General features: G+C 53.3%; 1 protein-coding gene across 1 annotated transcript in view; it reads left to right on the top strand.

Moving 5' to 3' along the window:
- SHB (SH2 domain containing adaptor protein B) overlaps nt 1-12,902 on the top strand; it is a 126,526-nt gene that overhangs the window by 44,682 nt on the left and 68,942 nt on the right. The window contains 1 exon segment of the mRNA XM_037851260.1: nt 646-766. Within this exon segment, the coding sequence (XP_037707188.1) occupies nt 646-766 (121 nt within the window).

Genomic DNA, 12,902 nt, shown 5'->3' with positions numbered 1-12,902 from the left:
TTGTTCATCCATCCTGAGCTGCTCTTGTGTTTTCCCTGGGCCCATCTGGGGCCACAGTAATCTGTATAGTGCATTGATCTCACCAAATTGTTGTCTGATTACCCAAGGCGCAGTCGTCTTCCAGATCAGGGGAAAATGGAACGCTGACCATAATCATCTCTGGACAAGCTCTGTGGTGCCTCAGCCAGCATCATGAGAGCTTGTCAGCATTTCTAGGCTTTCCACGAACTTGTTTCCAGCTTTACCCCATTTTCATTCCAATAAACTCACGTACTATGGAAACACTCTCCCGGTTCTTGCCTCTGCTTCTGTGCCTGGTGTTGCCCCCTGCATGGATGCCCTTCCTGTCCCCTGCTTTGCTGTGCCTGGAACAGCTACGCTCCTCTCACAGGCTCCGAGGCCCCTCCCTCCCCTTAGAGCACTGCCCACCTGGGTCCCATTGCCACCTCCCAACAAGACTTGGAACACCCTGAGGACAGGCACCAGGTGTGATTCCCCTTTACCGTCCCTCTTGCTCACCTAGCCCAGGTGTGGCTCACCATGGTGCTCAGTTTATGTTTGCTGGATCAGAGCACTTCTGTGAACAGAAGTGAAATGGAAAAGCCAAAGGTGTACTAACAACCCCCATCATCTTCCTCCCTGCAGGTGACCATAGCTGATGACTATTCAGATCCCTTTGATGCCAAGAACGACCTCAAGAGCAAAGCAGGAAAGGGGGAGAGTGCCGGCTACATGGAGCCCTATGAGGCCCAGAGGATCATGACAGGTGAGCAGAGCTGCCGGGCTGGCACAGGGACTTGCTGCTTGACGGAGAGGTGATTCCCACCAGCCTCAGGAGCTTTCCAGGTGGTGGTTGGGGGTCAGTGCGGTATTAAATCCTCACCACAGTTTGTTTACTGCTTTTATGTTTTACCTACATCAAGAAAAAACTGTCAAGGTACAGTCAAAGTCCGGATGCAAGGGTACCAAATGTAGTCAATCAAAAATAGGGACCAAGAAGTAAATGGGGAGAAGTGGGGATAAAATTCTATCAGGAATTTGTGACTGAAGAAATGTACAGCATTTGAGACAAACTGAGCTTCCTAGCAGCCAGGGCAAAAAGAAGAGTAGGCTGAGTTACTTTGATTTAATTGCCTAGATCAATAGTGGGGACAAAATTATTCTTGGCCAAGTATTGAAATCTTTGTTTCAGGGCTGGAAGAAGCGTGGTCTGCATGGCAGGTTTATAGGAAATATGGAGGCATTTTCCTGTTGGCCCTTTATGACAAAACACTGCCATAGCTATTGTGTGGAGGCCAGAAGAATGTGGTCAGTGTGCAGCTCCCTGATGCGTGGATCCTCTTTAAACAGTGGGTGGTTAGCAGACATCAGCTATCTTAGGCCCCTCAGATGTGGGCAGAGGGCTGGGGAGATTGGGAACAGAGCAGAAGCCCCCGCCCCCCACCCATCATGGGTTTTCCTGGCTCAGGAAGACCGTCCAGGGGCAGAAGAACGTCTGTGTTGGTTGGTATCCTCTGACCCACCCAGGGCAGGAACACGAGCAGAGGTATGGCATCCTGCAGAGTGCGGGAAGATGGCCAGGAACAGGTGCGGAGCCACCCAGGGTTTTGAGGCCGATTGAATTGGTGCCTTGAATCTCTCAGGGTTTGGGGTACAGATGCCTCTTTCTGTGGTCTTGTTGTGTTTTTTGTGTATGTGGTTTTGGCACTCATGTCTTTGAGCGCTTTCTCTTGTCATGTGCTGAGCACCTAGTGTTAGCTCCTCGGGCTGTGGAGACCGTGGAAGATGCATTCTTGAAGGATCTGGGTGCGAGTCCAGCCTCTGTCTCCAGGACCTCTTGCTCGTCCTGTTTATGGAAAGCGATTTTGTGGCCACCAGCATGGCCTGTTGAGTGCATGGCCACTTGCCAAAGACTGAGGCAGGGAGAAGTTTGACCAGAGGGACTTAGGCCGTGTTTCTGGAGGGTGGTCCCTCATGCTCACCTCCGTCTTCCTCGACTCCCAGCAAAGCAGCCTCTGGGCAGCAAGCTGAGCCTGTATTGGGAGCTGGGGTCCAGTGCAAGGAGCAGCCTCTGCTTTCCTCCAGTGACTCTGGGAAACATATCTGCTCTGTTTCCATCTTGGCAGAGTATCTTTACCACAGATTTGCCCCCAGGCACTACGGTAGCATCCACTCCTGCCACCTCATCCCATCACGTCCACCTGGGGTCAGGGAAATGCCAAGTCTATGGGGCCCTGGGGGCTATACTAGCCCCGGGCTCAACTCCGGCCTCAGTGGCAGCAGTGGGAGCTGTTCCCCTGTGTCTCCTTGCAGCTTCAGGCCAGTTGTGTGTTGCATGAGTGTCGACCCAGGCTTAAAGAAGTGGTAATTACAGGAGTGATTTAGGGACGTCCTGGGACATTCCAAATGTCAAGACAGACGGCAAGGGATCTTCAAGGTCATCCAAACAAAACAGCCTCATTTTATAGATGGGAAAACCAAAGGGAAGGGAGAGGGACTTGTCCAAGGACACCTAGTGAGTTGGTGGCAGAATGCCAGGTGTGGCCTTTGCTGAGCAGGGAAGACCTAGGGGTGGGATATTGAAGGAAGGGTAGTGTTTGTGTTTGGTGCAAGTGTATCTGGGCTATGGCTCTGTGCTGGGCACTTGGCCATACATGCTTATTAGACCTCATGACCTCCTTCAAAGTAGATGTCCCATTTTACAGTTACTTACTTCCTTGGCATCATACAGGCAGAAGTGAGTAGCTTGGACCTAAGACCATGGAAGCAGGGGCCGGAGGTCCTGTCGAGATTTCGCTGAGCCACGGGCAAGATGCTGTTGTGGGGGTCCAGGCTGAGGACCTGAGGACTCTGGGGTCGATTAGCCTCAGGAGTTGGAGAAGGGAGGCGGGGAGGGGGCACCCGCCAGGAGCCCAGACTTATGGAGGGTCTGCCACTGCCTGGACGGTTCCCCCTGGGTACTGCCGTGGACCTCAAAGTTGAGAAGCCGTTCAGCTGGGTAGAATTGTCCTGTGGGACTTGGGTTTTGAATGAGGGCACACCCTCAGGGGCCGGGCCTAAGGCAGGGGAGTTGATTTAACCAGGCCCCCGCATTCTGTCTCCAAAGAAGCATCCGGGTATTTGCCACTCTGTTTTCTACTTAGCTTGGGGGCTATGCCCAAATTTATCCAAGTTTTTTTTTTGTTTTTAAGGATAAAGGTGATTAAAAGGGACATTCTCTGGCTGTAATATTCTTGCTGCAGCTCCCTTAGATTCAGAATTCTCTGTGAGTAATGTCACCAAGGTGATTGATGGTGGGGGGCAGGGAGGCTGCGAAGGTGAGCCCTTCCTGTGTAAACGGTTCTAGGAAACAGCCCTCTGAGCTGGCGAAGCTCTCCAGAGGGAGGGTTGGAATGTGGGGGAACAGAGGTTGGGGCTTGGTGAGACAGTGGAGCAGCAGGTAGCACCGAAAAAATTAAGCTTGACCTTTTAGAGTGAACCTTTTGTTTTGATGATGTAACATTTTATGTGAATGTGTGGACCTAACTTCTAGTGACGGGGCAGGCATCTAACAGGGTACATAAACAGAATGCTGACGAGTAAGGTGTGCCTTTTCTGGGCCTGAGACGGCGTAGTCGTGTGGAAGGAGCCAGGCTGGAGTCAGTTGATCTGGGATGGCTGCGAATCACCCACGTGACCCATGGGCCTCAGATCCCCCCCGTGAAGCAGTGGCTTTAAGAGTGGGCAGGATTTCAGCTGACGGTTAGACCTTGGGTCCTCTCATCGTGGGCCTCTGTTGAACTAGCTTGGGAATGATGGAGTCAGGAACAACAATAATGACATCATCATCAATGGGGGCAGATGTGAGGTTTACAGTACTTGGCGTGAATTCTCATTGGATCCTCACAATCAGCCTTCGAAGTGTAGGTGATTATAGAAACAGGCACAGAGAGGTTAAGTCACTTGTCCAAGGCAACCCAGCTGAGTGTAATCAGTTGTGAGACTGACTTCTGAGATCCTGATTTTAACCACTGCAAAGGCCATTCTTTCCAGGGCCTGCCTAGCGTTCCTGCGTGGCGGCTTGCTGTGATTTTCAGATTCCCTAGCATGATCGAGATGGATGGTGATGAACTGATGAGGTTTTGTCCTCTGCATCCCTCGCTGGGGAGCATTTGTGAACAGAGAACTCAGCCGAGCCCCTTGGGCTGAAGCTGGGATGGAGGCGTGTAGATAAATATGCTGTTTTCCACAGGGCTCCTCTCACCCCCTTTGCCTTTGTCTGTCTCAACTTACTCTCTCTGTAGAATCTTCTTTGCACTAGATCCCAGGTCAGGGAGACCTGGGTCCCTGGTGGGTCAGCGTGCTTAAGCCTTTCAGGGGCCACAGTGTAAACCGGGGCAAACAGCACTGACATCAGTCTCCTGCAGCAGAATAAGCTTTTTACATGCAGGTGAAATGGTTGTTATTGGGGGAAAGGGGCTTCTTGGGTGCTTCACGTGGTATTCAGCCCTGTCGTTCCTCTGGCAGTCCCGGTCAAGACCCCCATCCAGCTGGAGGTGGGTGGTACCCTTGCAAAACCAGCAGGATGCTGGAGCAGGTGGCCTTCTGGCCCTCTGTGGTGCATATGGGCAGCCTGGCCTGGAGCCCTGGACAGGGACCACCACTGCCCTCCAGGAGCAGAGACAGGCATGGACCAGGGTGGGCAATGGGCAGCATAAATAAAGCCCCTGAGGAGGGAAGGGGAAACACCAGGCATTCATAGGAAGGATGATGTCTTCCAATTTGGGCCACCCAAGTCAGTGGGGCAGGGGCCAGGGAAGGGGTGATGAGAGCTGGGTCTGGCAACCCAGGCCGAGGCAGGAGCTTGAGTGAAGGCATGGAGGTATAGTGCCTTTTTGCTGGAGAGGAGGGATGGGTGGTGAAGCTTTGGGCAGGATAATGGCGGGGAAGACACCTGGGACTAGAGCATGTAAGACTGGAGAGGGAACACCAACAAGGAAGCCCGGTTTAGCCTGAAGGTGCAGAATTTTCCTGTAACTGAGCCCCTCCCTCCCCAGCCTTCAGCCCCAGGCCTCTCAGAGGCAGGGAGGTGGTGGTGATGATGGTGATGATGGTTCTTGGCTTTGCTGGGGGCTTTCCTGTGTGCCACGCTCTGCTTCCAGCCCTTTCCATGTATTCAGGTGCAGGTGTCTACTGCCCCCATTTTACAGATGAGCATAACAAGTCTTGGAGAAGCAAAACCAGCATCAAGCAGGGCCACTCCTCAGTCCTCTCTTGTGGCAAATCCATTCTCACATGCATCCTAGGATTCCATGGACTCCCAGAGGGTCCAAGGAAAGTAACTGGGAGATTTACAGTTACTTAGGCCCTTCTTTTAAGGTGCAACTTTCCCTCCCATTAACATCCTTTACAAAATTTTTCAAAGTGTCATCTCACAGGAGGAATCACTTAAGCATTAATTAAAATCATTTTCACATAATTTTTAATATGTAAGCAGTTACACATTAAAAAAGTCCTAAGCATGTTTTTATTATTAAATCAACTTTATAGCATAATAAGGGGAAATTAAAAGAAAGCCATCTTACACAGAGCCCTACAACCCTGATGAAGCTGTTTCCTTTGCTTTATAACTTGCCTTCTGCCCTTTTTAACTCCATGCGCTTATTAGATACAGTCTACATGAGGCCAGGCACCAATTTTAAAGGCAGGAGGGGTTGTCATTTTGTGTGTTCTCATCCTCTGGCATGACTTCATTGAGTGGTGACACATTTTCCAAGGGAATCCGGGTATGTATCGTGTTAAAATCTCTGTGTTTCAAGTATGGCCTCTGTTTCAGGAGAAAGCAGTCCAGACAGGGAGGCAGGAAACCTAGATTTTAGCCCTCACTCGGCCCTGGCCTGCTGTGTGAGCTTGGGCAGGTTGCTTCCCTTCTCTGGGCCTCATTTCCTCATCTGTAATATCAGATTCAACCTCCTTCACTGGCTGTCCTGAGGATCCAGAGGCAGTAGATCTGGTAGTGGAGCACCTCCACCTGGCACCAGCCCAAGTCTTGTCAAGTGAAATGCCTCTGGCTTATGAGAACCAGCTGCCCCCCACCCTCCCAAAGGCTTGCCTGTTGCCCTGTCTGCTCTCAGGCTGGACAGGGCTAGAAGCCTCGGGTCTGTGCCTTCTGGATAGCCAGGTTCCTACGTTCCTTCCTAGAGCTGCTCTTCTCTAATTCCAGAATAAAGCCCTGGAAGGTGAGCTAGTGCTTCCCAGAGATGGCAGCCTTTGAGTCTTAACTAGGTGTCAAAGGGCCATCTCTGGCCATCATGCCTACCTGAAGTCCACCTTCCTGTCATGTTCACTGTCATCTTTATCCCAGTACAAGGCAGAGCGGTTCTCCCTGTCCTGCTGGTAGCTGGGAAAGCAAAGGTCCTTTCCATCTGGGCTCTTTGAGTCCAGACCTTCCCAGCCCAGTTCCACAGGTCCTTGGTCTCTGCTTCTAGAATGGGCCAGCTCTGTGCAGCTCTGCACCCAAACCGCCCCTGCAGCCAAGCCCCTCCACTCTCCTCTGACCCTGCTGCTTCTCGGCCTCCACAGGCCTCGTGCTCCTGCTGGTCTCCCTCCCCCCAATCACCTTAGGCTGCAGCCTGGCCTGGGGGTCCCTTGCTGGGTAAGGTCAGGAGGGACTTGCCCGTGAAGAGCAGTCCTTTCAGCACAGCGTCCTTTCTGCTCAAGGCCCAGAGAAGGGCGTGAGCAGATCTCCCAACTTCTAACCTAGGGTTCCTGGACCTTATTTTGAAATGTGTTGAAACCTGACCTTAAATCCTCCTGCCTGACAAATAGAAGGCTTGGTCGTGGACTGTTCAGAGTTCCCTGGCCGGTCTGTCATTTACCAGAATGACTTACCAGTGAGACAGGAAGGGAGATAATCAAGTGTAAATAGATTTTGCATTAGTCACCGGATGACTTTCCTGTTCTTGGGAACTGGTGCGGTGTATACACCCAGCCCAGTGGTGCTTCCCTGCTGAGCTTCCAGCCCTTGGAGTGGACCCTCAGGGTGGAGGGAGCCTGGGTTTCCATGGTGACCAGTGGACGCACTCCAGTGGTGGCTGTTCATCCCCTCACCCCACCCCCTCCTCTCCCCTCTGACCCTTGACACTGAGTTCATTCAGAGTTTCAGGAGAGTTGCGACAGGACTGGAACAGGCCAAGGAAAGCCACAGGGCACTCACTGCCCTCCAAAGGTGCCCTCTGTCCCATGGGGGAGGTTGACAAGGATCCCAACAAGCGCTCGATGTCTGTAGTATAGAACCCCTCAAGAGGGACATCTGGCCTTGGGGGTCATGGAGGAAGTGGTTGCTTGGCCTCCTGAAGACAAGTGTAGGCTGTAAACAGAAGGCAGCTTTTGAGCCAGGTCACACTTGGCCTTCACTGGCCGCTTCTCCTACATTTCAACCTATCCCAACCCTTCTCCTCTCTGCTTTTTTTGTCTTCCTTAACCCTTATCACTGGTTAATATGCTGAATTTTTTACTTAAATTTTATCTTGTTAATAGTCTGTCTTACCACTAAGGTTCAGGCTTCACAAGGGCAAAGACGTCTATTTGTTCACTGCTGGAACCTCAGATCTTAAAGTAGCACCTGGCACATAGTTCAATAAATATCTGTCAAGTGAAAGAATGGACTAATTAATTCCATGGACCTGGGGCTGCTGTATGGAAGTGTCAGCCCCTCCCCCCCACCAGAGCCCAGGGACCTCCCAGGCCCCTCTTCTCCAAAGATTACCAGATCTGGAAAATGTGAGTTCAGCCAGTTGCCAAGAGTGGGAGGTGGGGTTGGGAGCTGGCTTTGGCCTCAGTGGAAGTTGGCAGAGACCCTTGGTACCTCGGGACCAGTTCCATCTCTGCATCTGGCAGACTGCGCTGGGATGCGTGGCTGTGCGATGTCTCCCTCCCCAGCTGAGAGCTCCTTGAGGAAAGCGACAGCATCTCACTTGTCTTTGTTTCTCCTTGCATGCTCTGTAAGTACTTATCGATTGAATGAATGAGTACAGGAATGCAGGCCTGTATGGCAAATAAATGAAAGAAAAAGAAACAAATGGTAAACAGTCTCGGTAAACAACTTTGCCCATTTTGCCAAGAACCACTTGCGTTAAAGTCACAGGGTGTCAGTTAGGGAACAAAGTGCAATGCATCATTCTTTGGAGAGGTATTTGCAAGCACCTGCTACATGCTGGCACCATTCTACGCTCCAGGAGCTTAGCAGGGAACAAAACAAAGTCCCTGTCCTCATGGAGCTTATGCTCTGGGTGCAGGACCAAGAGGGAAACGTTACCTTGCCACGATTCCCATAAACTCATTTCTCAGAACTTGGGCTCAGGGAAGTCTGTGTCCCAGATACTCCATGGCCTCCGGTCTCTATGGCTGTGGGTTACCGAGGCCTGCAAGTCAGGGGCTTTTTCCAAGTCAAGAGCAGAGTGGAGACTTACCCCAGGCAATGTCCACCTTCAGGAGGTAACATGGTCTCAGGGCTGCCCTCTGGAGATGAGGGGGCCAGCTCTGGCCCAGTGCTGGCAGGTGTGCTTCAAACTTTGGGGGCTGCCGTGGCTTTTCCTGGAGCAGTGAGCACTGTCCTGTGCTGCTGACGGCAAGCCTCGTAAGTGTGAGGGCCGAGGGCCCACACCACACCCCCAGGAATGCAGCCCCTGACTCCTTCCCTTCCGTGGCGGCTGTGAGAGAAATGGGCATTCTACCAAAGGTGGAAAGAAAGGACCAGAAATGTGCAGTAGAGAAGCTCACCTCGCCACCGCCTGCCACAACCTTGCCTTTCAGAATCCTAGAGAGATAGATCTGAAGGAGCAGAAGCTGCTGGAGGTAATTGTCCAGAAAAAGACTCAGGGAGACTACAGTTCACCAGCAGCAAATCTCTCACCAGCCCTCACCCAACAAACCACCCTCTGTGCCAGGCAGAGCGTGGAGGCAGGAGGGGAAGCACCGCCAGCTCCTAAACAAGGGTGCAACACAGTTAGGAAGTTGCTTTAGGAGGAAGAACCTGCCCGGGCATGTAGGATGGTTGGAATGGAGAGTAGCAAGGGGCAGAGAGACAGGTTCTGTGGCAACTTCAGTCATCTCGGCTAGAGCCTGAAGCCAGGGCAGGCATTAGTGGGTGAGGGGTATGGGGCAGAAGAGCTTGACAGCCACTTGGGTGCAGTGAGTCAAGGAGAGGGAGAAGCTGGGATGGTACCTCCAGTGGAGTCCTAGGTGAAGGGGAGGAGGGGACTGTCAGTTACTGGTGAGGACTGTCCTGATAGGGGAAGGAGGCACCACATCCAGTTTGTGTTAGAACAGCTGGCCTGGTGCTTGGGAGAGATTTGGATACAGTGTTTCCATCTATTAGTGTGTTGAGGGTGGGGGGGGCTGGGTTGTAGCCGGTGGGTTGCCGGTCTGCAGGTCTGCAGGGCCTGAGCACCCCACTGCTGGGTGCCAGACAGCAAGGAGACTGCTGGCCGCGGGTCCTGCCTCTCCAGAAGTCTGAAGAGTGTGATTTGGTGATTTGCCCCATACGCTATCTTAGACTAATTCCTCAGTGCCCGCTGCTAACTCGTATGCAGGTTGACTTTCCGGAAGCTTATAGGGATGACAGAGGTCTTATTTAAAGGACACTGCTTGTCAATTATCCCAAGAATCTCCCTAAGGCTTTAGGAGGAAGCACATATGATTGTTTCCATTTCACAGATGAGAAAGCTGAGTCCTGTAGGGTTGGCGAGAACTTTCCCAGGCCCCGGCACCCCCATTCCTGGTCCCCTTCTCCCTTATGGGGGTCTCTGCCTGTTGATGGTGGGAGAGCAATGCTGAGTAACAACAGGACTCCATTTTCATAAAGGTCAGGGGCTCCCCTCTTGTCCCTTTACGCTGTAACTTAGCCAGAGCCCCGGGTTCCAGGCTCTCCCTCTCCCTCCTGGTTAGTCTGTCTTGAACTCCTATCAAGCTGGCTTGGCCCATGTGTTTAACGTGGTGCACGGCCTCTGGTTCTTTTTCCCAAACAGGCAGCACGAGCATAAAGTGCTACCTCTTCTCGCTCCCTTCCAGTGCCGTGTCGTAATGGTACCCGGCAGCCTGAAAGCGGCCAGCTCACGGGGCCCGAGCTGGTGTTGCCGTCCTCCCCAGTTAAGCTGCCGCAGTCACTCTGTGCTGTTGGTGCTGACACAGCACTCACTGAGTTGCATTATAATTTGTCTGCTATACTGGGAGCCCCTGGAGGGCAGGGATCCCAGGGCAGGCAGAGGCCAGGGGCTCTTGCCCTCAGACTCTGGCACCTGTGTCTGAGGTAGTGTACCGGAATGTTCTGGTGAAGCGTGTCCCTGGGTTTTAGTGGGGTGTCGTATGAGTGGTCAGCAGACTCCTCAGAGGTGAGAGGCTCTCGGGTGCTGGAGCTGGGTCTTCTCCACTGCCGGCCCTCCTCTCTTCCCTGACCAGTGGGGTCGCGTGTCCCTGTCCCTGTCGCTGGCCTTGGCTCTGTAGGAACACACCGACCTTCCAGGCCCCAAGTCTCTGCGTGGGGGTGTGGGGGTGGGCGGGCACATGCCCTCATGTTCCTGTGCCCCAGTCACGGAGCCCTCTGCAAAGCCATCCTCTGCAGCTTCCCGTCACCAGGCTGGGGGCTGTGCACTACCCTTGCTGCCCTCCTTTGGCCCCTGGTGGTCTCTCCCCCTCTACTGGGGGCCCGAGAACCTGAGCTCTCATCTTCCTCACAGGAGCAGCCTCCCTCAGGCTTTCTTCAGTATCTGCGTCTTGCCTGCACAGCCAGGGCAGCTCTGGCCTGGCATCACCCCATCTTCCCAGCCCCTCCCCCCTGTTGGCCGACACAGCCCTGGCAGGGGGTGGGGGAGATTGGGGGGTCTTAGTTTCCTCGAGCTGCCAGAACAGAGTACTCCAAACTGGGTGGCAGAAACAACAGAAATGCGTTCTCGTACAGTCCTAGAGCCTAGACATCTGAAACCCAGGTGTCGGCAGGGCCCGGCTTCCTCCGAAGGCTCCAGGGAAGAATCCTTCCTCGCCTCTTCCTTGCTCCTGGGGGCTCCTTGTAATCTTTGGCACTGCCCCATCTTTGCCTCCCTCTTCCTTGTAAGGGGGTCTTGGTGTGTCCTCTCCTCTCCTTAAAAGACACTAGTCATTGGATTTAGGGCCATCCAGTATGACTTCATCTAACTTGATGACATCTACAAAGATCCCATGTCCAAATAAGGGCCCAGGTACCGGGTGGGGGGACACAGTTCCACCTCCTTCAGAAGGTCGGTCTCCTGGTCAGTTTCTCACTCATTCAACCCCTGCCCATCCTTGGGCCCCTGCTCACACTGTGCCCTTCCCTTGACTCAGATTCTGCCTTCCCTCGAAGCCCTCCTGCACGCTTCAGGTCTCCTTGCCCTGCTTTTTTCCCCCAAACTCCCACAGTTCTTAAAATCAGAACCAGACCCAAGTGGGGCAATTATTCAGGAACCCTGTGACCTCACGCCCTTCAAAGCTTTCCTCCTGAGCCTCCCTGTGGTCCGGGGAGGCAGCACATAGGGTCGGTTCCATTTTACTGGTGAGAAAACAGGAGTGGAGGTTTGTGCCCCTGCCCAGGGACAGGAGAGGGGGTTCCTGGTGCCCTGGGGGTTGCATTCTGAAGGCCAAGCAGGAGTAGGTGAGCTGGGGAGTGGAGTGGGAGGTGACCCCATGCTGAGGGAACCTCATGGGCCTGAAGATGGTGGAGACAAAGGCGGGGAGTTGGGGGGCAGCTGTGGGGACCACCTGGATGGATGCAGGGCCAGCTCCTGTCCTCCCCAGTGCATGACAGCACCCACTCTCCTTGTCCTTCTCCTGGGACCTTCTTCCTGGCTTCTGTGCTATTGCTGGTTCCCTTGCTCAGTCCTGCTTCTGCTGAGAGAATCTTTGCTGTGGGAGGGTGTCAGAGCCATGCCCCATGTCTGCCCTGCAAAAAGTTCCTATCACTTCCCTTCAAGGCAAAGCTGAATGGGGCCTTGCAACCATCTGTGGAGTCCCTGCTGTGCTAAAGCACTGCACCGCCAAGTGCAGGGGTCAGAGGTGGAGCCCACCTGGGCCACCTGCTCTCAGAAGGGCCAGGCTGGTGGGGGTTGGCTGTGTGACTGCAGTCAGGGAGGTATGTCAGGTGTGGGGACAGAAGCTTGCCTGAGTATAATTGAGGGGTGCAGGAGAGGGCGTGGTCTGCTCTGCTTGGGGTGGGGGTGTCAGAAGGGACCTGTCCACTCAGCGACTAGAGCCTGAGGCAGAGCAAAGGGTGGCCTAGCCCGGCAGGTTTAGGGCAGGAGGCCCCTGTGTTTTGCTAAGGGGGCCAAAGGCTGGTGAAAAGCACCCTCCCAGGGTAGGCGCTGAGGCCAGGGGCTCCCCCAGCCTCCCCGCCTTCCCCCAGCACAGTCCAAGCTGCTGCACAAAATGAGCCTGGTTGCATTTCAGCCTCAGAGGAAATTAGGCAATGTTTTCAATATTTTCATAATTTACACCCAGAAATGAGGAGGAAGGACTTGTTCATTTGTTATTAATATGCTAAGCCCGTTTACCCCCTAGACTTGAAACTAATTTTCATCTGGACCAAGATCTGTTGTAAATCCCCAAGGCTCCCGGCGCTGATGATCAGCTTTCGGCTGCCTTTCGGGCCCTCACCCCTTGCCCTGCTCCGGGCTCCCAGGCATTCACAGAGAGTTTTAATGTCTTGGAGCTGAGACCAAGGGGAGAATCGCCTTTGAACACATGGGCCTCACAGCCTCAGTACCAGGGACTGAACTCAGCAACGTCTAGTGCTGCTTAGTTTAAACTTCCCATCTGTTTTTGAGCTGACTTTGGCCTGAAATGTACATGATACTTTTTTAAAAGCTTGAACTTGGGTGTTGAAATCTTTCTCCTCTCCGGAAATCATCCTTGAA

This window comes from Choloepus didactylus, chromosome 10 (genome assembly GCF_015220235.1).
Source record: "Choloepus didactylus isolate mChoDid1 chromosome 10, mChoDid1.pri, whole genome shotgun sequence".
Classification (NCBI taxonomy): domain Eukaryota; kingdom Metazoa; phylum Chordata; class Mammalia; order Pilosa; family Megalonychidae; genus Choloepus; species Choloepus didactylus.
This window is presented reverse-complemented; position numbering and strand designations above follow the sequence as displayed.